The sequence below is a fragment of the Peromyscus eremicus genome, chromosome 2 (assembly GCF_949786415.1).
Source record: "Peromyscus eremicus chromosome 2, PerEre_H2_v1, whole genome shotgun sequence".
Classification (NCBI taxonomy): Eukaryota; Metazoa; Chordata; class Mammalia; order Rodentia; family Cricetidae; genus Peromyscus; species Peromyscus eremicus.
In genome coordinates, this window is record NC_081417.1 from 66,477,923 (window position 1) to 66,505,503 (window position 27,581).

The following is a 27,581-nucleotide window of genomic DNA, read 5'->3' on the forward strand; positions in this document are numbered from 1 at the left end:
GTCTGCAGGAGGTAGAGACAAGTAATCCCTGGAATAAGCTGGCTAGCTCAAGTATCAACTCTGGGGTCAAGTGAGACCCTGCCTGAATATACAAGATGGAGAGCAGTTGAGGAAGACAGACATCAATGTCTGGTCTCACACGCATGTGCATACGTGGGCACCCATGAACCCACACACTTTCACTAGGACCCAAGAACACTTTTTTTTTTTTTTTTTTTTTTTTTTTTTTTTTTGGTTTTTCGAGACAGGGTCTTTCTGTGTAGCTTTGCGCCTTTCCTGGATCTCGCTCTGTAGACCAGGCTGGCCTCCAACTCACAGAGATCCGCCTACCTCTGCCTCCCAAGTGCTGGGATTAAAGGCGTGCATCACCACTGCCCAGCTGCAAGAACACATTTACACAGACATTTTTTTTTTTTTTTAAAGCAGACTGGGGATGTAGCTCAGTTGGAAGAGTGTTTGCCTAGTATGTGCAAAGTCCTTGGCTCAAGCCCTCACATTGCATAAAGCCAAGTGTGGTGACACATGCTTATAAGGTGAGTTTCAAGCCAGCCTGGACTCTGTAAGACCTGTCTTCAAAAAGACAAACGATAAAAGAAAAACCTGAGTAGTTAAGAGCACTTGTTGCTCTTGCAGAGGATCTGGGTTTGATCCCCAACACCCACATGGACAGGCATAACTCCCTATATCTGTAGTTCTAAGGGATCGGATGCTGTCTCCTGACTTCTGTGGGCACCAGGCATGCTATGGTGCACAGATGTACATGCAGGAAACATACACATAAAAAAATTGACTGTTTAAAACCTTAGAGCAGGGTTGGGGATTTAGCTCAGTGGCAGAGCACATGCCTACCAAGCGCAAGGCCCTGGGTTCGGTCCTCAGCTCTGGAAAAAAAAAAAAACCTTAGAGCATAGGCCATTCAAAAAACAAGTGTATCTATGCCTAGATGTCACCTCAAGTAGAACCCTGGGGGAGAGTCCTGAGCACCTATATTCTTGAAGGCTCCTCTGGTGGTTCTCATGTACCGTGAGTGCTCTGTGCCACCCGTTGTGAGGGGTGGGGCTTGCCTTTTTGACACAGCCTCAGAACCTAGCAGATGGTCTTACTGAGTGAGTTTTTATTTGTCAAAGTTTGTCTTATTTTCAGTCTCCAATGATAGCCCAAGGAAAAATCCAAACCAATTGGATACCAGGGAATATTTTCAAATATTTTCCCAGAATTGTTTGTGTCCTTGCCCTGGTCTCCTGTCATTTTTAGTTCACTGTGACCATTGTCACCAGATGATTCCTGAAATACAAAACCTTCAACTTCATTGTAAAGCCTTACTCCTCAGTAATCTAATAAATGATTAAGTCATTTACGTCTACAAGACTACACCCCTGCCTGGAGACATGGCTCAGCCGGTTAAGACTACTTTCTGTGGCCACGTGTAGTGGTGTATGCTTTAGATCCCAGCACTCAGGCAGAGGCAAGCAGATCTCTATGAGTCTGAAGCCAGCATAGTCTATATGGCTGGTTCCAGGGCATTTTGGAGCTATACAGTGAAACTTTGTCAAAAGAAAGAATAAATACACTGCTCTCCAAGAGGACCCAGGTTTGCAGGGTTGCTTCCTAGTACCCATGTTGGATGTCTCACAATCTCCTGTAACTCCGGGTCCGGTGGCTCTCTACACTCCAATAATAGACTCGCTGCCTCATGACAGATCTTAACATGTAAATATGGACCCGACATTGACTCAGTTAGCATACAGTTCTCTTGACCTTGAACTAGTCTGGGTGTCCTGTGCAGATACTTCCCATCCTTCAAGTCTCCACATCAGGATAGATGAGCGCTCCTCCCATTACATGTACTATGCATATGGCAGCAGCACTGTTCTCTTTGGGGGAGGTTGTTAAGGATATTTAACATAGATTTTAAGTATGAGGGTTAAGAGAGAGGCCCTCTCATAGGAAGGAAAACACCCCGAGAGCCAGGGCATAGGCTCCTCGGAGAGGAAGCTGCTGCACTCGCTGCTTACTTTTGGAGTGATTTGTTTCCCAATGAGACCAGGTTAAACCTTAGTGAACAAAGATTGTTTCAGTGTTTTTACCACCCCACCCCACCCCAGAACATAGCAAGATGCTGTCTTGGTAACACAGCTTAGCCCATAGTAATGATTTCATGTACATTTTTCACAAACACAGTTAAAAAAATAGAAATAAAAAGTCCAGATTCACACACGTTTATCAATTCCAAAGTATTTTGCAAGAAGTTCCAGAGTAAGAATTGTTCAGATTAGCTCAGAGAGCCTTGTAAAGCTTGAATAAAATTCTGATATTACAACATCAATAATTGACAAAATTCACAAGCAACTATATACTTTCAAAATATTAAGTGTTCCTATCAAAATGCTATCTTCTTAGAATTACCAAATATATGCTTCTTCTTAGAGGGGAAAAATCAACTACTCACCCCTTCCCCTGCTCTTGTTCATCCCTCCCTCTACTATCTCCCCCCATACACATATATACATCCTCAAACAGCACACACACACACACACACACACACACACACACACACACACACACCACTATTGTGTATGTGTTAGAGCCTTTAAAAGTTAGTTCTCTCTTTCAAATAAGATCTACGTGGAAAAAAAACACCAGCTAAAATAGTAATGCAAATTGTAGCAATTACTACAATTTTTCAGTAAAATCATACAAGAGAAGATGTGTATGCTCTATTCATTTGGACTGCAACTTCATCGCTGAGTCATGTTAAAACAGAACATAGCTATCGGTGTCATCTTCTCGACAGATCTCTTGAGGACCCTGTGGACTTGATGGTGTTTCTGCATCTTGATTTAGTTTGGCTTTTTCCTTCAATTCTGTAAAATCAAATAAAACACAAAATAACAGATTCAATAAACAAGACTGGGGCAGGGACACAAACAATACTCTTGGAATTTTCTTTTTAAGTTTTTTGAACAGGGTTTCTCTTGTGTAGTCCTGGTTGTCTTGGAACTCACTTTGTAGACCAGACTGCCCTCGAACTCGAAGAGATCTGCCTGCCTCTGCCTCCCAAGTGCTGGGATTAAAGGTGTGTGCCACCACCTCCCCGTGGGATTCTTTTTTATAGAGAGCAACATGTGCTGTTTTTAAAGATTTATTTTTATGTGTGTTTGTGTGCTATATACATTTGTGTGCACCAGGTGTGTGCAGGAGCCCTTGGAGGCTAGAAAAGGGCATTAGATCTCCTGGAGTTAGAATTACAGGCAGTTGTAAGCCACCAAATGGGTGCTGGAAACCAAACTTGAGTCTTCTGCAAGAACAGTACATGCTTTTAACCACTAAGCCCTCTCTCCTCCAGTCCAAGGTGGGTTTTGTTTGCTTGTTTTGTTTTTGAAGACAGAGTCTCATTATGTAGCCCCAGCTGTATGGAACTCACAATGTCGGCTGACCTGGAACTCACAGAGATCTGCCTGCCTCTGCCTCCTCAGTGCCAGGATCCCTCCCCCGTGATCTTTTTTAGGGCTGGAGAAATGACCAAGTGCTTAAAAGCACTTGCTGCTCTTCCAGAGGACCAGCATTTGGTTTCAAGCAGTAAAACCAACCAGCACAGCTACATAGTGAGTACTAGCTCAAAAACCAAAACAGAGCATTTTTTACACATAATTAATCCTGTTTCAGATTTGTTTCTCTTACTATAATTTCTCAAAATGGGTAAATAGAATTTTCAGTTATCTACATTTTTTGGAAATGTGCTGACAGAATGTTGGTCGCCTGAAAAAGACATTGTACTTGAAAGGAGCCAGTGCTGTTCATGGCTCCCCTTGAGATAACTGGCTACTGTCAAAGACAGCTTTAAATCACGAATTCTGAGGGAGTTGTTGCTATACAAATACCCTACCTTGAGAGAAAGCACAAGCGCCCTCACTGTCCTGGTGGGTGTTAGGGTCCTGTCCTTGGGCCCCACCTGCTTCCTGGGTGTGTTCTGGAAGGTGGTCTTTAGGCCCATCCCTGTTCTCACAGGTCTTGATGGAGAGGTCTTCAGGCCCACGCATTTCATGGCAGGTTTCAGGGGAGTAGTACTCAAGCCCAGACATTGGTTGACATGTTTCCGGTGAATGGTCTTCAGGCCCAGGTGAGTCTTGGATTGTTTTATGAGAGGAGACTGTAGACTCAGTGGATTTGTAGGTCTCGTGAAAAATGAATTCAGGTTCAACTGCTTCTTGGTGTGTTTTTGAAGAAATGTCTTCAGACACGGTGCATTCTCGTGTTTCAGAGAAGCAGTCTTCAGTCACAGCCATTGCCTGATCTGCTTGGGAAGTTTTCTCTGGGGTGACTGATTTGGGGCACGTATCAAGTGGACAGCCTTCAGGCACATCTGTCTGGAGGAGTGCTTCAGGAGAGCATCTTTCTGGACCAGCAGCTTCTCCAAGTGTTGTCCAGGGAACAACAGCCCTCTCTTGACGTGTTTTAGGGGAGACGACTTCAGGTCTGGTCACATCTTGGCACATTTTCAATGTATGCTCTCGAAGCACAGCTGGTATTTGGCACATTTTAGGAGAGAGCACCTCAGGTCCAGCCATAACTTGGGGTACTTTGGAAGAAAGGTTTTGGGACACAGCTGTTTCCTGGAACATTTTAGGAGAGAGTACCTCGGGTCCAGCCATATCTTGGGGTACTTTGGAAGAAAGGTTTTGGGGCACAGCTGTTTCCTGGAACATTTTAGAAGAAAGCACCTTGGGTCCAGCCATATCTTGGGGTACTTTGGAAGAATGGTTTTGGGGCACAGCTGTTTCCTGGAACATTTTAGGAGAGTGCACCTCGGGTCCAGCCATATCTTGGGGTACTTTGGAAGAATAGTTTGGGGGAACAGATGTTTCCTGGCACATTTTAGGAGAAAGTACCTTGGGTCCAGTCATATCTTGGGGTGCTTTGGAAGAATGGTTTGGGGCAAGCACAGCTGTTTCCTGGCACATTTTAGGAGAGAGTGCCTCCTCGGGTCCAGCCATATCTTGGGGTACTTTGGAACAATGGTTTTGGGGCACAGCTGTTTCCTGGCACATTTCAGGAGAAAGCACCTCAGGTTCATCTGTATCTGGGCACATTTTAGAAGAATATTGAAGTACAGCTCTTTCTGGGCACGTGTTAGGAGAGAGGTCTTCAGGTTTGGCCCTATGTTTGTGTGCTTGAGAATGGTTCTGTATTGCTAGATCCTGGCACTGAACGCTTTGTTGGTGTGCTTCAGAACAGTGTTCTGCAGGCACAGCTTTTGGGGGGCATGCCACCAATGGGAGGGCTTCAGTCACAGGGTTTACAGGGTGCTCGCTTTCTTCCTCAGCAGGTTCCATCGCTTTCTGCATCCTTGGCTTCTCTGTTTGTGACGGAGGCTGTGCCCTCGTCCCTGTGCCCCCCTGTCTCTTCGGGCCTCTTGGGTTTCCTTTTCCTGTTCTTTGACACTTGCGTTTTTTCTGTTCTCTGCAGAGAGACCAGAATTAATGTCAGCAACAGGGCTGCAGGGTCCAAATGAATGCTTCCAATATCCACCCCTGTCTTTGTGGCCCCGTTACATGATCTTAAACAAGCCCTTACTCTCCCCAGACCTAGGTGTTCAACTACTAAGAAAGTGTTCCTGTAGGACTTTATGGTTTTAAAGTTAAAGTTTGGTGTGTGTGTGTGTGTGTGTGTGTGTGTGTATGTGTGGTGTGGTGTGTGGTGTGTGCGTGCATGTGCATTGTGTAATGGGGGGAGGGGAAGAGAGAGAGAGTATGTTTGGGGAGATAGTAGTTCCCAGGGTAAAGGGCTTAACCGAGTTCTAGCTTCAGCACCCAGGTGAAAATACAGAGTATGTGGTGCCATGAGTTTGTAATCTTAGAACTGGAGAGGCAGAGATCCCTGGACCTTCCTGACCAGCTAATTGAACCCAATTGATAAACTCCAGGCCAATGAGAGACCCTGTCTCAAAGGAGGTGCATGGTGTTCCTGAAGATGACACTTGAGGTTATCTTCTGGCTAGCTCATACTTACACACACACACACACACACACACACACACACACACACGTACCTGCACATACACATACATTAATAAGAGGAAGGGGGTGTGTTAACCCAACCTAAGACTGTATGAAAAAGCCTATGGAAACTCACTGCTTGGCAAGCTAATTAAAATTTTAATTAGTACTGAGGAGATGGCTCAGCACTTATTGCCAAGCCTGATGACCTGAATTCATTCCCAGGATCCATATGGTGGGAGGAGAGAACTGACTCCCACAAGTTGTCCTCTGACTTCTACATCGTGGATGCACCCACACACTCACGTACTAAATAAATAAAATATAACTTAAAATATAACTTTAAAAAATAGAGTTTGGATGGAGAGATAGCTTAACAGTTAAAAAGTACTACTTTTTCCAAGTACTCAAATTCGGTTCCCAACATCCACATGGGGCAACTTACAACTGCCTATAATGCCAGTTCTAGGGGGATCCCATGTACCTCTGGTCTCTGGGTGCACCTGCACTCATGTGTACACACACACACACACACACACACACACACACACATACACACACACAAACATTCACATAATTTTTAAAATAATAATAAATCTTTAAAATACAAAACAAAGCCAGTGAGAAGGCTCAGTGGATAAAGGAACTTGCCACCAAGCCTGATTCATCACTGGGACCTTCATGGTGGACATAAAGAACCAACTACTGAAAGTTGTACTCTGATTCTCTCTCTAATAAATTCTCTCTCTCTCTAATAAATCATCATCATCATCATCATCATCATCATCATCATCATCATCTTCCAGGCCAGAGAGATGGTTCAGTGGTTAAGAGTATGTCTATACATGCAAACAAAACACTCATTCGGATAAAATAAAATGTAAAATAATAATTTAAAATTTATTTTAAAAATGCAAAAATACTCGAGTGGCCTAAAGTTTAGTCCATGCTCCCTCATAACTAGGGCCAGTCATTCAACCTCTCCATTTCTTGGCTACCTTATAGGTAAGATGAGACAAATAACACCTTCCCGTTTTGTGTGGTGGCTGTAAGAATTACATACAACTTAGGCGAATGAATCACAAACACAGTATAAAGTAGAACTATGGTATTACTGTAAGAACCTTCTCTAGTCTTTCCTAAGTCTCAGGCACTGTTGAGATTTACTTCTGTTACTTCAGGCTATGAGGTAGATGCTATTATCTCCATTGTGCAGAGGACAAAATTGAGGTGTGCTGGCATGTTCCATAAACTGCCCATGGCCAATGACTAGGAAGTTGGGGGCGTTAGGCTGGTCATCTTTGCTTATCAGCTGGGTCTTGCCCACCTGCCCTCTAATTTTAGCGTGCGTGGATGCTTTGCCCGCATGTACATCTATACCACATGGGTTCTGGGAGCCGTGCTCCTGACTGCTGAGTTGTCTCTCCAGGCCCTGGTTTTGTGTGTCAGTATGTGTTCTCACTAAGCCCTGTGAGGCCTAGAACTCATAACTTCCGATTACCACTCTATTGAGTGCTGAGATTACTCGTATGCACTACCAAGTCAGGCCTTAGCACCTTTTTTAACACCAACAAAACCAATAAAGGGTAGCAGGAGCTACCCTGCATGGTCCAGCTTCAGTGGCTGGAACCTGCCTCAGGGGATGGTAGAAACAACAGAGAAAGAAAGCAGGGGAAAAGTTCTGTCGTCATGACTACCGCTGAGACATTAGGCAAGAGAGTTAACCCATTGGAGACTATTTTAAAAACAAACAAAAATAAAAATTTAAGCACACGGGCGCAACACCACCTGACTTAGAGGATACTTGGGAAGGTGGTGTGGGCATGGGCATGGCATGACATGTAACATCTACACCCATCCCTCTCCCGGGTAAAGAACCTACCCAAAGTTCCATTGTGACGTCTGCTTCTCCTGTGCTTCAGCTTTTCTCTTCCTGAGTTGTTCTCTGTTTCTCAAACTCCAGGTTCCAATGACATCTGCCAGGTGAAAAGGAAAGTTACTGGGGAGCGTGACAGTGACCTGGGGGGTGCCTCAGCAAGTATCCCACCACAGAAGTTTTATTTATCTAGTTATCACTTATAAATCTTGTTATTTCATGTGTATAGTGTTTTGTCTGTGTGGATGTCTGTGCATCACATGTATGCCTGGTGCCTAAGGGGGCCAAAAGAGGGCATCAGATACCTTGGACCTGGAGTTAGAGACAGTTAAGAACCACTATGTGGATGCAGGGAATTGAACCCAGGTCCTCTGAAGATCAGCAAGTGCTCTTAAGTGCTGAGCCATTTTTCCAGTCCCTACAGAATTTTAGACTCCCTCTCCTGAGTTTTGCCCTTGTTTTTTGAGGTCAAGGACCATTTCCTCCTTATTCTTCCACCTTCAGAAAATGTGGAGGAGATTTTTTTTTTTCTTGAGACAGAGACTCACACTGTAGTCCTGGCCTGGAACTTGCTGTGTAGAGCACACTGGCCTCAGACTCACAGAGATCCACCTGTCTCTGCGCCTGGAGTGCTGGGATTAGAGGTATGTGGTAATACACCCAGTGTAGCAGACCTTTAGTGAGCATGTGAGTGTGAAAAGCTTCGAGACCTACACAGATGATACTGTTCATAAGTGTGCTGTTGACCTACTGACTTATTCAAAACAAATTTATATTTGTACAAGTAATAAAAAAATAGATCATGTTCGGTCATCTTTGTCATAGTAACCTGTTTTCATTGTATTCCCTATTTCCATCCAGGCCATATATTATACAAAGTAGTTAAGATAGCACATTCTATCTTTTATTAACCTAACTTAGATAAAAAATAGTTCCTTGACACAGCCTTCAACACTATAATTTTCCAGCGACATGGTACTGAAGCTAGCTGATATGTTCTCTAGCCACTTGAAAGAAAAAGACACTTGATGTCAATCTCTGGCCTACACACACACACACACACACACACACACACACACAGGTCCACATACATGCAAATATGCATCACACACACAAAGTTTGCAAGAAAAAAAATTTTAAGAAGTCTATGGCCACCTAAATTTGAGAAAAACTAGTAGATCTTTGAGACTGCCCCTCTCAGCCTGTGGGGGTGTCCAGTCTGCACGGGAACTCCAAGAAAGGAAATGCCCTTGGACAAGGGCACTTTTTGTTCTTAGGACAAGAATTCTTTCTTCTTTCTTTCTTTCTTTCTTTCTTTCTTTCTTTCTTTCTTTCTTTCTTTCTTTCTTTCTTTTATTCATTCTTTCCTTCTTTCTTTTTCTCTTTCTTCTTTCTTTCTTTTTTTTTCTGGTAGTGCTGGGAATTGAACCTAGGGCCTCACACATGCTAGGCAAGCATTATGCTACTGAGCTTTGTACCCTGTCCAGGGATTCTTGATGAGGAAAAATCATATTTTTACCAACTTCTAATTAAATTTACATTTTCCTTCAAAGTGTGAATGTAAGTAAAAGCCACAATGGTCTTAGCAGTGTGGCACTTTATCACTCAAATAAATTACAGAATTTTTTCCTATATGACATTACAATTCTTGCTCATAGCTTCAGTGATCACTTGTGGATATGGGTCTGTTGGATTTGATACTATGTTTATACTGTATCACATGACTTAATGCATCTATAAATAAGCACATACATTGCTGTATCACAATTTTAACAATCTTGATAGCTATCTTAATACAATGATGGCTTTTGTAATCACATGTATTTAATATTTTTTTATTTCAAGAAAAGATATATAAATTCATCAGAAGCTAAAAGTTTTCACACTGTGCCCTAGGGTATCTCAGAGCCCAGGGTTCCACAAAACATTTTGAGAAATGCTGCTCTAGAACAGACCTTAAGATAAATTAGAAGCCAAAAGAGTGAGCATCAGACAGATCAGGCCCTGGTGGAGCTCCTGTTACCACATCCTTCCAGATGTCCTGGCGGCTTGCTTTGCTGCAGGAGTGTCCTGGATATTTTCGCTCTCTTTCATCGAAGAGACTTTCTCGCTAACAGTTTGTTTACGGCCCCTGGGTTCTTAGCACCAAAATGCCCCTCATCGGTTCAGTCCATCTTCCCCCGGACGTACCCCACTGCTACTTTCTATCCGACCCGTACCCAGTCAATAAAAGAGGAAAATGATGTGTCCCCCGCAGCCACCACCTCCAAAGGTCTGTCATTACCTGGAGCATGGGCTCTCCGTGGATGAGGTTCAGGTGTCTGGAGGAACTTCAGAGGAGATCCATCCTTTCCCACGTCCATTTTGCCACAGCGCCTTCTTGGTATTCTCTCTGACTTCACAAGCACCCTAAAAGCTTTTTTAAAATGTCAAAACTAACACTTAAAAACACACACACACAATTTTGCTTGTCACTTCCCGCCTAAAAGTTTTATCTGGTTAGACCACAGCTGTGGGCAAATTCCACTTTCTTTATCACACTGCACAGGTGTGGGGGGAATGGCTGGTGCTGGCCCTGTCATCCTGTAAGCCTGACATTTCTATAGGGAAGCCCTCTGGCACAGTCTGGCATGTGCAGCCTCCCGCCCAGCATGAGGCTCCTTGTGCCAGCATGTGCCTGGATTCCTTTTAAGGCACCAAATGACTGGGGGCTGTGCACTCCAGGATGTGGCCAGAGGGATGGTTTTTTTTTTTTTTTTTTTTTTTTTTTTTAATGAATGGAGATGGCCAAGTACAGAAAGAACCTGGGGTCTAGGTTCTGACCAACTCAGTGGCCCAGAGCAACCCACAGCTCTTTCCTACGCCTCTATTTGCAGAGTGAGTAAATAGTCACTCTCTTGCCTATTTCATACATTTCTTCTGACAGTGAAGATTATGGAGTTAGCTGTTGATTAATCTTCCTGAGTGTGGCTCTTTTCACCTTAACCTATTGCAAACGATTAGCAAGCCTTGCAGTGTTGTGCCTAGAATAGACACAGTAAACAGACACAAAGCCCTAACTAGGCATCCAAAGCTCATCTTTACACTTGTGCTCACCTGTGCAGAATGACCAGTGAAACCCACTGTTTTTTTGTTTTGGTTTTTGGTTTTTTTTGTGGGTTTTTTTTTTTTTTGTTCTTTGTTTTTGGTTTTTGGTTTTTCGAGACAGGGTTTCTCTGTGTAGGTTTGCACCTTTCCTGGATCTCGCTCTGTAGCCCAGGCTGGCCTCGAACTCACAAAGATCCACCTGGCTCTGCCTCCCCGAGTGCTGGGATTAAAGGCGTGTGCTACCACCACCCGGCTGAAACCCACTGTTAATTCACCCAGGGAAGCTGGAAAACCTCTCTGAGTGAAAAGACACAGCATTATGAAATGAAGCTGAAATCAAAGGAACTGTTCTCTCTCCAATGGGTCACCAGACTGATGAAGGAGAGGGGCACAGGGGACCGTGGCTCACCAAGGAGGGAACAGAGAGGCCGAGGTCAGAAGACACAGGGCCCAGTGTGTTCTGGAGCCAGACTGAGAGGGAAAAGGTTTGGATTCCGGAGCCACCCTAGTTAAAGTTAGAGTGGAGACAATACAGACCTGGATCTCAGAGACCATAGCACTGGCTTGGTGGGTCTGCAGGGATGGTAAAATCCCCCCAGCTACGTAAGACATCTTCCCTATGCCTCGCACACTGACAAGTGGCACTGCTGGTATCTAACAGGCTGAACCTAGATAAATGTTAATGAAGATGTGGGCCCAGCATAGCGCACACACTGTCATCCTGGAACTTGGATGGCAGAAGGATCAGAAATTCAAGGTTGAGTCAGGCATTCGTGGCTCGCACCTTTAATCCCAGCACTCAGGAAACAGAGCCAGGCAGATCTCTGTGAATTCAAGGCCAGCCTGGTCTACAGAGCGAGATCCAGGACAGGCTCCAAAACAACATAGAGAAACCCTGTCTCGAAAAACCAAAAGTAAGAAAGAGGAGGAAGAGGAGGAGGAGAAGGAGGAGGAGGAGGAGAGGAAGAGGAGGAGGAGAAGCAGGAGGAGGAGGAGAAGGAGAAGGGCTGGAGAGATGGCTCAGGGGTTAAGAGCACTGCCTGCTCTTCCTGAGTTCAATTCCCAGCAACCATCTGTAATGAGATCTGGTGCCCTCTTCTGGCCTGCAGTCATATATGCTGTATACATAATAAATAAATAAATCTAAAAAAAATGTTTAAAAAAAAAGAGAAAGAAATGGTTTAAAAAAAGAAGAAGTTCAAGGTCATCCTCAGCTACATAAGGAGTTAGGGGTCAGCCTGGGCTACCCAAGAACTTCTTCCTCTCTCTCTGACTCTCCTACCACCTTCTCTCTCTTTATGCACACATGTACGTATATACGGTCTCTAAAATAAAGGTGGTAATCAGAGAATGTGGTGGTACACATGAGTTTCTTAGTGAGTTTAAATTACAACTTGATCCGCCAAATTCTAGTTCCTTTTTTTTCTTGTTTGCTTTGAGACAACAGTCCAAGCAGACTTCAACTCACAAACCTCCTGTCTCAGCTTCTGAGTGCTATGATTGCATATGTGTGTCACCATGCTAGCTGAGTAATAAGTTTTTAAACATACTGAAGAGCATTGAGAACGATATAGCGAACTAAATTGTATCTTTGTACTGAGCGAGCAAGACTTCTGCTTCGTTCTGTTTCTTAGTCCCCTGATCTTTCTCTTATGTAAGCCACTAAAAGTTTAGGTAACTCTGGCGGGGGTGGGAGGGGAGGGCTAGTCAGAGGAGCCCCATAGAGAATAACAACAGCTATTTCCTGTAATTTACCTTTTACATTTTTTGAAATTTTTATGTATAGGATTAAAGTTCTCAATATAATTTTGAAAATTATATGTTTTATGATCTAGACCAGAATTTTGAATGTTGTAAGGTTTTTGTTTGTTTTGTTTTGTTTTAGACAGGGTCTCTCTACACAGCCCTGGTGGTCCTGGAACTCACTCTGTAGACCAGGCTAGCCTATAACTCACAGAGTTCTGCCTGCCTCTGCCTCCTGAGTGCTGGGATTAAAGTCATGTGCCACCATGTCTGGCACTAGAATGTTTTAATTTTTTTTTTGAAAGAAGGAGGCAGAGAGAAGAGATGGAGGAGGAAGAGGGAGAGGGAATAAGGAGTGGGGGGAGAGAGAGAGAGAGAGAGAGAGAGAGAGAGAGAGAGAGAGAGAGAGAAAGAGAGCACAGAGCTGAGTTGCTGACTTTCTAGTTTGGGGAGTTTTGTCTGTTTTGTTTTTTTATTTGTTTATTAATTTGATGTGTATTAATTGCCTGCATGCATGTGTATGACATGTGTGCTTACTCCCCACAGAGGATAGTTCCCTGTGGACTGGAGTTACAGATGGTTGTAAGCCACCATGTGGGTGCTGGGAATTGAACCCGGGTCCTCTGGGGGACTGCCAAGTGCTCTTAACCACTGTGCCATCCTCCAGCCCTTAATTCTTAATAGTTGGGTGATAATTCAATATAACAGTGTTATAGAATCCTTCTGAAAACACCTTCAGAGGATGGCAGAGGTACTTCTAAATCAGATTTTCCCCCGAGCTCTTGACACCTGTTCAGGAATGGAGCAGACTAGACAGAATGTCCACTCTGTTCTACCTTCTGAGCAAAATCGCCAGGCTACAGAAGTGGGCGCTGGAGTCCCTGAGCTCTGAGTACTCACAAGGGACAGAGGACTTGCTTTTGGTTTTAAAGTCAGAGTTTAACGAATCCCAGGATGAGTTTTGAACATCTGATCCTTCTGCCTCCATCTCCCAAGTACCAGGAGGACTGGAATGACGGGGGAGCACCACCAGGCCCTTTTGGTGCTGAAATGGAACCCAGGACTTCATGAATGCAAGTAACTCTACTAGCTGAGCCATATTGCCAGCCCAAGGACACACATCTTTTGTTGTTGTTGTTGTTAAGGGCATACATCCTTATTGGAAGGAAATAGAACTTAGATCCTTTGTGCCCCATGACTCCTCAAGACCATTCTCTGCCTCTGCCCCACTTTCCTTGTATCTAGAATGGTGTGAAGAGACTTCCAGAGGGTGGGGTCTCAAGTTAACAACCTGAGGTGATGCTGGGCGGGGGAAACCAGTGGAGACACTTTGGAGGGAACTAGATTGGAATCCAGGCAAGGTGTCTCTGGTGTGATAAGCAGTCAAGAGCGGGAAATTGGGACAGAAATAACCACACTGTTATTTTGCAAGCCTAACTTATGGTCCCTCCTTCTCTAGAAGAGTCTAGTTTTATTCCCAGAATGTGAGAGGCTAAGCATGCTACCTATAAGGCCAGACCTTTTTTTTTTTTTTTCATTTTTCTTTATTAAGAAATTTTCTACTCACTCCACATACTATCCACAGATCCCCCCTCCTCCCTCCTCCCACCCCCTAGTCCTCTTTCCCAAGCCACCCTGCATCCCTACATCCCCCAAATCAAGGTCTCCCATGGGGAGTCAGCAGAGCCCAGCACACTGAGCCTAGGCAGGTCCAAGCCCCTTCCCACTGCACCAAGGCTGTGCAAGGCATCACACCATAGGCACCGGATTCCCAGAAGCCTGCCCATGCACCAGGGACAGATCCTGATCCCCCTAAGGCCAGATCTTTTTAACGAAAGCTGCATTAGTCTACAGATATGGGCATATGTACATAACTTCCCTCTAGGCCACAAAATCTTGGCAGGATAGGAAAGTACGAATCTTGAGTCAACTGGCCCCATCTTGAAGGAGGCTTGGTCCCAGTCATCTCTGTAAGCGCCCACATGGCTGTGTGTGAGGACAGCTTCCTGGAACGAGGGGCAGCTTGGCTGCTGTGATTTCCTTACAACAATGCTATGAGCCATTCTAGAATTCTTTCTACTGTCATTCACCCGATGCCCAGCTTTCAGGAAGCTAAAGGAGGCTCGGAAGCGTAAAGCTACCCTGAGCCACTAGTAAGACCTATTTAAAATTAAAAAAGAAAGTTCCTGACATTATCTAGTTTTCAGTTTTTGTCTTGTTGTGTTTTGTTTCTTTGTTTGTGTTTGTTTATTTTTGTTTTTTTGAGACAGAGTTTCTCTGTGTAGTCTTGGCTGTCCTGGAACTCTCTCTGTAGACTAGGCTAGCCTATAACTCAGAGATCTGCCTGCCTCTGCCTCCTGAGTGCTAGGATTAAAGGCGTGTGCCACCACTGCCCAGCATAGTTTACAGTTTTTATTTGTGTTTGTTTGTTTTTTGGTTTTTCGAGACAGGGTTTCTCTGTGTAGCTTTGCGCCTTTCCTAGAACTCACTCTGTAGTCCAGGCTGGCCTCAAACTCACAGAGATCCGCCTGCCTCTGCCTCACGAGTGCTGGGATTAAAGGCGTGCGCCACCACCGCCCGGCTAGTTTACAGTTTTTAAAAAAGGAACAGAAAGCAAGTAATATCAGTATATTCAAAGACACAAATAGCCAAGAATGCAGGGATAAGAGTAAAGAAATGGGGTTGGACAGTGGTGGTGCACGCCTCTAATCTCAGCACTCAGGAGGCAGAACCAAGTGGATCTCTGAGTTCAAGGCCAGCCTGGTCTATAGAGCGAGATCCAGGACAAGCACCAAAACCACACAGAGAAACCCTGTCTCAAAAAAAAAAAAAAAAAAACCAAAAAAAAAAACAAAACCCAGGGGCGAGAGGGGGGAGAACAAGGGAATCCGTGGCTGATATGTAGAACTAAATTATATTGTAAAATAAAATTAAATTAAATTTTAAAAACCCAAATAATAATAATAATAATAATAATAATAATAATAATAATAAAGGAATGGGGGCCGAGCAGTGATGATGTAGTAGATCTAGACCAGGGATCTTGAACCAGACCAGTGACTCTTGTGATGAACGCCTGCATGTAAAAACATATGGATACAGGGGTTTTCTGTGTGACTCCCTGTGTCACACTGCAACTTCCATGAGAGGTTTCCCTTTCTCCCTTTCTTTTTCCCTTAAATTTTATTTTGTTGTATTCTCGGAGAGAGGGTGATGGGTGGGATCAGGAGGCATGATATGAAAGACAGTGAATAAATAAAAGAAAGTTTAAAAACAGAATGAAGGGACCGTCAGAGGTGGCTGCTGATGACTGCTGTCGTTAAGTAATGTGGGAGCATGAGGCTTGACTTGAGAGGAAGAAGAAGAAGAACCAGGGTGCCGACAGTGTAGAGGCCTCCCAGGAAGAGGACCTGAGGAGAGAGAGGGATAAGGAGAAGGCTCAGAGGGGACCTACTGGGCTGGGCAGCCATGGATGGTCTGAGCAGAGGCCTAATACAATTTGACTTCTGACTCTAAAGGATGGTTCTGGCTCCTGTGTGGGCTGGGAAGAAGGTGAGGCAGGGAGAGCAGTCAGAAGAGCATTTCCATGATCCATGTGAGAGATGACGAAGCTTGAACTTCAACGGTGGTGGAGAAGTGGCGGTCAGAAAGTAACACGGTGGCCATGTTAACTTACAAATGGGATGTGGGTTGAAAAGCCAAAGACAAGGATTTGGGTCTGAACAGCTGGGAGGATAGAGTTGTCATTGCTGGGAGGGGAAGATGTGGGGAAGACGAGCAGTATAATATGAATGTGCTGCCCCACAGGGAGAGCACAGCCAGCGGGAACAGCCAAGGGACAGAGAACTGGAAAAGCCGGACGTGCAGGAAGCCAGACGCAAGGTTCTTTAGCTGGGGAAGACGGATGTCTCCCTTAAACTCCGTGTCAGATTTTGCTGGTGTGAAGTAAAGGAAGGCCCTAACAATTTCTTTCCTAACAATTCAATTCAGTTAATTACAGACTATAGCACCCAAGAAGGTTAAATTTAGATTTGGCTGCGGACATACAGGTTAGACCAGATACATAATTTGCTGGGGCCCAGGGTAAAATGAAAACCCAGGTCTCTTCCTTTGAACATCATGAAGATGGCGGAAACAGACAATTAACCTAACACAGGGCCTCATTTAGCATTTCACTGGGTCTTTGCAGCATCCTTACAACACAGCTCTTTCTGTCCTCCATTCCCAAATCAAGAAACTCCATCAGGACACTGGTGTAACTAAGGTCACAGAACTGGACTGACAATTCGAGCTTAGAAACTGGGCCTTCAGCCTCCAGGCCTGGCCCTTCTTAAACTATGTGAAGCTGGGTACCAAAAGAGGAGATGGTTCTCCTGTCCGGCCACCTGGAGCAGGTCCAGCTAAGGAGAGAGGTCTTGGCTGTGTCTTGCAGAGGCCCAGACAGTCTGGAAATGTGGGAGGGAAGGAGGCATACAGCTAAGACCCCCTGGCTGGAGATCTTCACAGAGACAAGAGAGCACAGGGAAACAGCTTAGCCATGGAGCAGATATAATTTACTCAGTAACAAAACTGATTAGAAATTAGCATTGCTGGGCGGTGGTGGCGCACGCCTTTGATCCTAGCACTTGGGAGGCAGAGCCAGGCTGATCTCTGTGAGTTCGAGGCCAGCCTGGGCTACAGAGTGAGTTCCAGGAAAAGCGCCAAAACTACACAGAGAAACCCTGTCTCGAAAAACCAAAAAACAAAAAAAGAATTTATTTATTTGAGTGTGTGTGTGTGTGTGTCTGTGTCTGTGTCTGTGTCTGTGTCTGTGTCTGTGTCTGTGTCTGTGTCTGTGTACGTGTACCCATGCGCACCCTGGTACAGACTCCTTACACCATATGGATTCCGGAGACTGCACTAAGAGCCAAGCTTGGCAGCAAGTGCTTTTACTCACTGAGCTATCTCACCAGCCCTAGATTTGAACTTTCAATCCTCCTGCTGCAGCTCCCCAAGTTTCTAGAACCACAGGCCTGCATCACTGACTGATAGAATTTGAGACCTTAAAGCAAGGGCATGAGAGCCTGATCTACTTAGAGTCATCACTCCTCAGCTAGCTTGGTGCTGGGAAGGCCATGTGAGCAGGGTTTGAAGTCACCAAAAAGAGCAAAGGGCATGGGCTGAGCCATTCCCCCACAGTAATTTGGATATAGTCACTTAATCCTTTCCACTCCTCAGTTTCATTCCCCGTAAAACAGAAAAGCAAGGCCAATTCTATGAGGACTAAGGAGACAGGAGAACTCTCGACGAGATGAGCTCTGTGCAGATGTGAGGCCCACACATCTGCAGCAGTCATTGCATGTCGGAAGTGCCCCAGTGAGGCATCTGAGCCTGTCCCCAAAACACACTGGGTAGAAGAGTCAAGGGAGAAACCTCACTGTGTAGCCTTGGCTGGCCTAGAACTCACTCTGTAGACCAGGCTGGCCTCTAACTCACAGAGATCCTCTGCCTCTGCCTCCCTAGTGCTGGGTCAAAGGCGTGTGCCACCACGCCCGGCTGCTCTCCTTTCTTGACAAAATACTTTCTGAAACTTCTGCTCATTCCACAGAGAATGGAAGGAGCTTTGTTGGCTCTTCTTTCTCTCTCAGTCTGTGGTCATGTGATAAGGAGGGCTGTCCCTGCACACTCAGATAATGTGTTCTCCAGATGTAGAATGGCTGAAGCCTGCCTTCCATCTAGCCATTACCTTACAAGTACACACAGACACTTTCAATACTAAATTTGATACTCTAGTGTACGTATGCATGTATTCTAATGGGTGTATGCACAAATATGACAGTATTTAACAGTAACTCAGCTAAGCATTGGTGAGTAGACGTTAGGGAGTGGATGCTCACCTGAGGAAAGACAAGTGTGCTTCTAACTTAAGCCACCCTCTGACCTCTGTCTATTTGTCCCTGAACCATGGAATCTCAGATCCTCCTCCTCCCACACCACTTTATGGGGTGAGAAGTGTAGCTGAGAGGCAGAGCACATGCCGAGCAAGGTGCTGAGTTTAGTCCCCAGGCAGAGCACATGCCGAGCAAGGTGCTGAGTTTAGTCCCCAGGCAGAGCACATGCCTAGCAAGGTGCCGAGTTTAGTCCCCAGCCCTGTAACACACCTGAACAGCAAGACCTCCCACGGCACTTCCGTCCCAGGCACCTGACTCCAGCTTTTCCTTCCACCTAAGACGTCAGAGTGTTCCTAGTGGGGAGCCTAGTGGTCCCTGCTCAGCTTCTTCTCTTCAGCTTCTCTGCAGCTAGCTCACTCGGAGCACTCCCTTCTTCCTTGACTCTCACTCTGCTAGGTGGAGGTTTCCCTAAGATGTTCGTCTCCACTCTTTCCTCTTCCTCCTCACAGGCTGCTCTTTCACTCCCCTACATGTGGGTGGGGTCGACTGAGGATGAGTCCCTGTTCTTGACTTTATGCTCTCATCTGAGAAGCTGAGTCAGCCATCTGCTCTCAGCTATTACAGCTATACCGTAGTACCGACATAAATGGGTACGAAGATCCCATTGTCAAGTATTCCCAGACGATCATTCTTTACTGCCAAGAGGTCTCGGGATGCTTAAACCTTAGCGCGGCTGAGCGGGGAGGGGAGGGGATATGCTCAGCTCAGCAGATAGCGTGCTTTGCCTAGCCTGGCTGACGTCTTGAGTTTGCTCTCCAGCATTGCATAAAGTGGTGTGGTATTACACACTTATAATCCCAGAACCAGGAGGACCAGAAGTTCTAGGCCATCCTTGGCTACATGAGATTCCTTCTCCAAAAAGAAAGAAAGAAAAGAAAGAAAGAAAAAAAGAAAGAAAGAAAGGAAGGAAGGAAGGGAAGGAAGGAAGGAAGGAAGGAAGGAAGGAAGGAAAAAAGGAAGAAAGAAAAGAAAAAAGAGCTAGCAAGGGAACCCAGAGGAGGGATATTTAAACATGATAAAGGGAAGCAGTCAAAAGGCCTTACAAGAGATGACCTTGATGTTGTTTGGGGATGAACAGGAAACATACGTTTTGTGGAGCTTGAGTTTGAACCCAGGCTTTGCACATGCTAAGCAAGCATCCTACTACTGAGCTACACCCCAGGTCCATTTTTTTTTTTTCATGACAAGGGTTTTTGTTTTGTTTTTTAGGATTTTTTACTTCGAGACAGGTCTCTCACTACATTGCCCAGACTGGCCTTGGATTTACTCCGTAGCCAAGGAGGCCTTGAACTTGCAGCCCTCACGACTCAGCTTCCAAAACAGCTAGGATGGGACTCCAGGCTGTGCCACCAGGCCCGGCTTTCCCCTTGTTCTTTCTTCCTCCTCTTTCTTTTCTGTTTTATGCAAGGTCTCACTAGGTACAGCCTTGCCTTGCCTGGAGCTCACTCTGTAGAGCAGGCTGGCTGCTGCCTCCAGAGTGCTAGGACTACAGGCAGGTGCCACCATGCCTGGCAGGCAGCTTCTTCTACATCCCATAAGCTCTCTCTTGCCATCGTCCTCCTGTCATTCTTGGTTCTTCTCATCCACCTCTACCTTGCCCACCGCTTTGTTAGAAAAGTATGGGGAAACCTCAGGAGAACTTCAGTCCCCTTTATTTCCGATCGCTCTCCCAGCCCATCCTGCACAAATAGCTACAAGATTTCTCCTGTTGCTGGCACTGAACCACCACCGCCCGGTTTAGAATCCTAGAAAGTCTCCTCACGCCTGTGGAAGAAAGACTGACCTTGGTCCAGCAGGTAATGTCAGCTTCCCGGTGTTCTCTCCCATTCCAGTCAAACAGCACCACTTGTCCTTCCTGTTTCTCCTTGGATCTTTCCAGCACACCCAGTACCTTTGGTTACCCAGTGTTCTTCCCTGTACCCAGCCGTCCAGGCAGTAAGTGTATCCATCACAAAGCCTTTGATGACGCTGCTGAAGATGCTGGCCAGATGATGAGACACTCTGTGAACTCATAATGGATACCCAACACTTACCTGAATGATCTTACTTAGGTTTGCCAACTAATATTATTCCCATTTCACTGGTGAGAAACTACAGTTTAAAGAGTTTAAATAGCATCCTATGATTTCAGAAGAGACAGAGCTAAGGCTCAAAACTACAATTTCATTGCCTTTTCCTATGTACAATAATTAATCTCTTTTCAGAACCATGATCTCACTTGTTAGCACATATTTTTATTTTCCATATATAAATACATCTGCTATGCTATATTCATTCACCAAACATTGAATAAATTTCTGCTGTCATTTTTTGGGGGGAAGGCATGATTTTGAGACAGGGTTTCTCTGTATAGCCCTGGCTGTCCTGGAACGAGTTCTGTAGACCAGGCTGGCCTTGAACTCACAGAGATCCGCCTGTCTCTGCCTCCTGAGTGCTGGGATTAAAGGCATTCGCCACCACACCTGGCCTGCTGCTGTTTTTGTTTGTTGGAGACCAGGCCTTTTCACGCAGCTTGGCCTTGGGTTTGCCATTCTCCCAATCAGCATCCAAGTGCTGAGAGTCCACACCAGCATCCCCCTACCTGGTTACACTGTGATTCTTTTAGATTGATATCTCTATGTTCTGAGGGTAGAAATGGATACCTAATGCTGCTGCCATGGGACTGAAAAGGCGAGGACATTGCATGTTGTAGCCTATGATGACCCTGGCCTTGGCCGTCAGCTGGAACTGGAAGGATAGCAGAGCTCTTTTTGATATATAGCACCTTGTATTTTTTTCCTGATAGGGATACATTCTTCACTTTATTTCACAGAAATAAAAGCAATAACTAATATATACTAAGCCTTTGCTCGTCATATCTTAGGTACTGTCCTATGTATGTCACGCATGATAAAAACTCTTTAAAAACATCTTTCAAAGCCAGTACTATTGAGGTCTCCATCTACAGAAGAAGTCCTGGAAGCACAGGACCTAAGCCCACGCCCTATTATGTCACACCTCTTCACATTTCACTCCTTGCTGTGATAAAACACTGACCAAAAGCAACAGAGGAGAAGAAGGGTTTATTTTAGCTTGTAAGTCACAGTCCATCACTGAGTGATGGAAGGAACTTGAGGCCAGGGATGCTTGCTGTTCCATAGTATCACCAAGGAACTCATACACAGCCAAGAAAATACAGCAGAAACCGGAGAAGAGTGGAGCTTTATCGGATCAACTCATGCTTAGCTAGCTTTCTTATACAGTCCAGGACCACCTGTCTAGGGAATGGTGCCACCCACAGTGAGCTGGGTCCTCCGATATCAATTAATAACCAAGACAATCCCCCAAAGACATGCCCACAGGCCACCTTGACCTGGGCAGTTCCTCAAGTGGGCCCTCCTCCAGTGATTATGTCATTTGACAGTTAAAGCTAACTAGGATAACATCCTCAGAGACAAAGATAGGCAGTTGGACTGAGAGACTGGCCCTGTCTTGAAGGACCTTGCTGTCCTGCCTCTCAAGCCTGCTCCCCTGGTGTTCAATACGATAAGGTAGCAGCATATTTCCCTTCCGAGTCCCTTTTTTTGCTTTATCCCTCCTTTGTACTTGCTCTCTCTCCACCCATTTGTTGATTATTCTATGCCCAGAACTATGCCAGCTGCTGGGTATAAAAGGCAACTCCCCCTTCTTCCACCTCAAAAAAAAAAAAAAAAAAAAAAAACAACCCACTGGAGATAGAAAAGCAAGAGAGGAGCACACCTTTAATCCCAGCACTCAGGAGACAAAGGCAGATGAGACTCAGTGAGTTCGAGGCCAGCCTGGTCTACAGAGCGAGTTCTAGGACAGCCAGGGCTACACAGTGAGACCTGGGGGCAGGGAGAGAAAAAAGATTAAAACTAAGGGAAGGGAATGGGGTATGGCTTAATGGTGGGGGTCATGCTTACAATGTGCAGTCAGGACCAAACAAAACCTTAAGGAGAAAAGATGAGTTATGGGAACTGGAAAGTTGGCTCAACACTTAAGAGTACCTGTTGTTCCCCGCCCTCCCACCACCCCCCAAAAAAAGCTGGGCAATGGTGGTGCACGCCTTTAATCCCAGCACTCGGGAGGCAGAGGCAGGCGAATCTCTGTGAGTTTGAGGCCAGCCTGGTCACCAAAGGGAGTACCAGGACAGCCAGGGCTGTTATATAAAAAAAATCCTGGGGGGGGGGGAGAGCACTTGTTGCTCTTGCAGAGGGCCTGAATTTGGTTCCCAGCACTCTCATGGTGGCTCACAACCATCCGTAACTCCAATTCCAGGGATCCAACATTCTCTCCTGACCTCTGTGGGCAAGCATGTACTAAACACACATACAGACATGAAGACAGAATACTCATACACATAAAATAAAATGAATCAATCTTTAATATTTTAAAAAAGAGGTGAACGTGGTCTTGGAGAGCAACGGGAATGAAGACCCGGGACACAGCGGTGATTAGAGGGACAGGCCAGAAGCAGGCATCAGATCTCAATCCAACCAAATGGGCCTCTTCAAGATGCTGGGTCAGCCACTTCAAGTCCCCTAGTGTCCACTGTCCGGTGTGGGCATCAGAGCTCATACCGTTCAGGGCTCTTACGAGGATTAAGAACAGCGACGTACTGACAGCTTCCAGCATGGTGCCTGGCCTCACTGTGTGCTTTCAACAGCGTGGAAAGGTCTGGAAGCACCAACTCCCAAAGCTAAGGACGGCTTCCTTGCATTTCACAGATGAGGATGTGGAGGCCCAGACAGAGACCGCTGTCTTCTAGGCTTGGTGGCCGCTGAAACTGTCTGTCCCGCATTCTGAGTTCCCATTGGCAGTCCACCCACCTTGTCCCCTGGCCTGAGGAAGCAGCTGCACAATTCTCAGGTTGTTAATAGTCTGTCTTCATTTTCTTGCATTATTACTTAATACTTGTCCTTGAATAAACTAGTTTTTTCCATAAGTGTTTAAATTAAATGTTTATGGCACTGTCGTGAGTAGGAAACCGTGAACATCATCTGTGAAACCACAGGCCAGTGGTATGGCAAATGACATTTCTTCTAAAATGCACTTAAATAAATACCAGCCTATCAAAACAAAAGCTTTCTCATCTACTACACAGTGAATTTGAGGCCAGCCTGGGATTAATGGAACCTTGTCTCAAAAATCAAAACAAGTTGGGCATAGTGGTGCCCGCCTTTAATCCCAGCACTCAAGAGACAGAGGCAGGCAGGTCTCTGTGAGTTTGAGGCTAGCTTGGTCTACATAGCAAGTTCTAGGCCAGTCGTGAATCTACAGTGAGACTTTGTCTCAAAAAACTTAAATAAGTCGCCGGGCAGTGGTGGCGCACGCCTTTAATCCCAGCACTCGGGAGGCAGAGCCAGGCGGATCTCTGTGAGCTCGAGGCCAGCCTGGGCTACCAAGTGAGTCCCAGGAAAGGCGCAAAGCTACACAGAGAAACCCTGTCTCGAAAAAAAAAAAAACTTAAATAAGTCATTTATTATTATTAATTTTAAAATTTTATTTATTAGGTGATTTTTTTTTTTTGAGACAAAATTTCTCTGTGTAACAGCATTGGCTGTCCTGGAACTTGATTTGTAGACCAGGCTGGCCTCACAAAGATCTACCAGCCTCTGTCTGGCTAAATAAATAAATTTAAAAGCCGGGTGGTGGTGGTGCACGCCTGTAATCTCAGCACTCGGGAGGCAGAGGCAGGTGAATCTCTGTGAGTTCGAAGCCAGCCTGGTCTACAGAGCTAGTCCAGGATAGGCTCCAAAGCTACAGAGAAACCCTGTCTCGAAAAACCAAAATAAATAAATAAATAAATAAATAAATAAATAAATAAATAAATAAATTTAAAAGGAGTATTAAATTTATTTTCTTACTCAGGTGGCCTGCTCCTCACTCACAGTGTATTTCTTATCTGTATTATCACTTTGCTTTTGAATAACGTGGTTCCTTGCTACTTTGCAAAATAAATAAAGTTAAAAGAAAATACAACAGCAAACAAATAAAGAGGGCTGTAAATGTAGTTCAGTGGTTGAGCGGTTGCCTGGCATGGGTGAAGCCCTACGTCCAATCCCCACCACTGCAAAAATATGTAGTTTGTTAATTTACTTGCGTGTTTGGTTTTTAATGAGGGAGGGTCTCCTCTATGTATCTCCAACTAGCCTCCATCTCAAGACCTTCCCACTCCAGCATCCCACGTGCTGGGATTACAGCCACACCTACCGTTCCCGGCCACTTGGAAACCAAGTCCAAATCTGTTCTGAAACTGGGTAATAACAAAGCACACAGGAAAAACCCCAACATTTGTTGAGCAGAATGCAATAGACTGCCTTTTGCGGGGGCTGCTTCAAAGAATTAGAGTGAAGGACTGAACTCACTCCCTGGACTGGCACCCACCACTGTGACTCAGTCAGCTACTCTCTGAGGTCCATAGTCAGACGCTAAATTGTCCAGTTTTAGCTGCCTTTCTTTTTTTTTTTTTTTTTTTTTTTTTTTTTTTTTTTTTTTTTTTTGGTTTTTCGAGACAGGGTTTCTCTGTGTAGTTTTGGTGCCTTTCCTGCATCTCACTGTGTAGACCAGGCTGGCCTCGAACTCCCAGAGATCCGCCTGGCTGTTTTTTTCACCCCCGAATTTTAGCTTCCCTGCATAGGATGTGTACTAGACCCTAACCTGGTGTCTATCCCCATTCCTTTGGAAATTTTAACATTCTGCTTCTAGCAGATTCTGTCCCTTGGAGCTGGGGTTTAGAGTTGTAATTACCTACAGCAGACTCAAAGGAGACATTCCAACTCTGGTGGCTGCTGGAGGATCCAGGGAATGAACACACACACACACACACACACACACACACACACACACACACACTCAGTATCAGGCTACTGGTTCCTCTGGTGGACCTGAATGGTAACTGTGTGATTCTGACTGGTCTGCTGGGTCCTGAACTCTGGCTCTGGCACTTTCCTGGAGGGAACCAGTCTGCCCCTAATCCTCTGATATTCTGTTTCCTCTTCCCTCTGGGTGACTTAAGCACAGAGAGTGTTTGCATACCAAACACTTAGCTAATTGACAGTCTATTGCATTCTGCTCAACAAATGTTGGGGTTTTTCCTGTGTGCTTTGTTATTACCCAGCGACACTTGGGTTGTATTTTTAGCCAGGTGGAGGCGGGGGAGGAATGAGTTCAGCAAGCAGGTCTTTCTTGCCTGACACGCTCCTAAGCAACTCTAAGCACCTCTCACAGAGGGTGTTCAGGATCTGGTCTGCTCCAGTCTGGTTTTATCTGCAGGTATCCTGGGAACACTCAAGGTGAGGCTGTGCTCTTTGTGTTTGAATTGTCGCCATTTCTTGTCATCGCTCTTCCTCATTCCGGAAAATTCAGAGTGGGACTGGGGATGGACCTCAGTTGGAAGAGTGCTTACCTACCATGTGTGAAGGATTCCTTCCCCAGCACCATATTAACGAGGGGGGGTGGGTGGGATGGGGGTGGTGCTGTGCACGTTATAATGAACATTCCGGATGGAAGACGAGGATCAGGCCATCCTTGTCTACATATCAAGTTCTGAGTGACATGAGACCCTGACTCAAAAAGTAAACAATAAAAATAGAGAGGCCAGCCTTGTTCAGCCTTGGCAGACTTCTGTGCAGGAGCTAGAGCAAAGACTCACACTCCACAGCGAAGGGGTAACAGGCCTTCACAGACTGTAAGGAGGGCCCACATCAGCAAGTTCTCTCTCTCTCTCTCTCTCTCTCTCTCTCTCTCTCTCTCTCTCTCTCTCTCTTCCCCCCCCCCCCACCTTTCTCCAGAGTTTCTCTGTGTAACAGCCTCAGCTGTCCTGGATCTCGCTTTGTAGACCAGGTTGGCCTCAAACTCACAGAGATCCACCTGCCTCTGCCTCCTGAGTGCTGAGATTAAAGGTATATGCTGCCATTGTCCAGTCTCTCTCTCTCTCTCTCTCTCTCTCTCTCTCTCTCTCTCTCTCTCTCTCGATTGGCTTTAATATTTTCAATTCTAGAATAAGTGTATTCCATTTTTTTATTCATTTTACATACCTACCACAGATCCCCCTCTCTTCCCTCTCCCCCCTCCCCCTACCTTTCTCTCTCTCTCTCCCTTTCTTTTTTATTATTAAGAAATTTTCTTGATGGGGGAATGTCTTTCTGTACTCTGTGAACATGTGTTGCTCTGATTGGTTGATAAATAAAGCCGTCTAGCCTATGGCAAGGTAGCTTAGAGGCAGGCGGGAAACTCAAAGAGAGAGATGCCAGCGAGCCACCCGAGGAACAAGTAATGGGACACAGGTAAAGCCATGGAACTTGTGGCGATACATAGATTAATAGTCATGGGCTAATTTAAGATATAAGAGCTAGCTAGCAAAAGGCTTGAGCCACGGCCAAGCAGTTATTATTAATATAAGCCTCTGTGTGCTTACTTGGGGGACTCGAGTGGGGGAGATTTGTCCTGACCACTGGCAGGCTGGGACACAGGAAATCTTCGGACTATATTTTCTATTCATTTTACATACCAACCACAGATCCCCATCTCTTTCCTCCTCCCACCCCCCAGCCTTCTCCCCCAACCCACTCCACATTTCCTCCTCCTCCATGGGAAGGCCTTACATGGGGAGTCAACAGAGCTTGATACATTCAGTTGAGGAAGGTTCAAGCCCCTCTCCCTGCACCAAGGCTGTGCAAGGTGTCCCACCACAGGTAATGGGCTCCAAAAAGCCTGCACATGCACCAGGGACAGATCCTGATCCCACTGCCAGGGGGGCCCTTAAGCAGGTCAAGCTATACAAATGTCTCGCCTATGCAGAAAGCCTCATCCAGTCCCATGGAGGCTCCACAGCTGTTGATCTAAAGTTCCTGAGTTCCCACTAGTTTGGTTTGGTTGTATCTGTAGGTTTCCCCATCCTGATCTTGATGCCCCTTGCTCATAGAATCCCTCTTATCTCTCTGACTG

The 27,581-nt window shown here is 45.5% G+C and overlaps 1 protein-coding gene across 1 annotated transcript; it reads right to left on the bottom strand.

The window, feature by feature from the left end:
* Nucleotides 1-2,652: 2,652 nt before the first annotated feature.
* Nucleotides 2,653-20,588, bottom strand: Hemgn (hemogen). The gene is made up of 5 exons (XM_059254303.1): nt 20,416-20,588; nt 10,157-10,288; nt 7,879-7,972; nt 3,887-5,460; nt 2,653-2,864 (listed from the first exon to the last, which is right to left on the bottom strand). Exons 2-5 carry the CDS (start codon nt 10,233-10,235, stop codon nt 2,755-2,757), a joined length of 1,857 nt encoding a protein of 618 aa, XP_059110286.1. The 5' UTR covers nt 10,236-10,288; nt 20,416-20,588; the 3' UTR covers nt 2,653-2,754.
* Between the last annotated feature and the right edge of the window lie 6,993 nt (nt 20,589-27,581).

What these genes read in the sequence shown, in the direction of transcription:
- Hemgn (XM_059254303.1), bottom strand. Translation starts at nt 10,235, where the DNA reads ATGGACGTGGGAAAGGATGGATCTCCTCTGAAGTTCCTCCAGACACCT. An exon ending in ACGGAGAGCCCATGCTCCAG is followed by an intron (nt 7,973 to 10,156) that starts GTAATGACAGAC and finishes TTCACCTGGCAG; the next exon opens with ATGTCATTGGAACCTGGAGT. An exon ending in CGCTTGTGCTTTCTCTCAAG is followed by an intron (nt 2,865 to 3,886) that starts GTAGGGTATTTG and finishes TTGATTTTACAG; the next exon opens with AATTGAAGGAAAAAGCCAAA.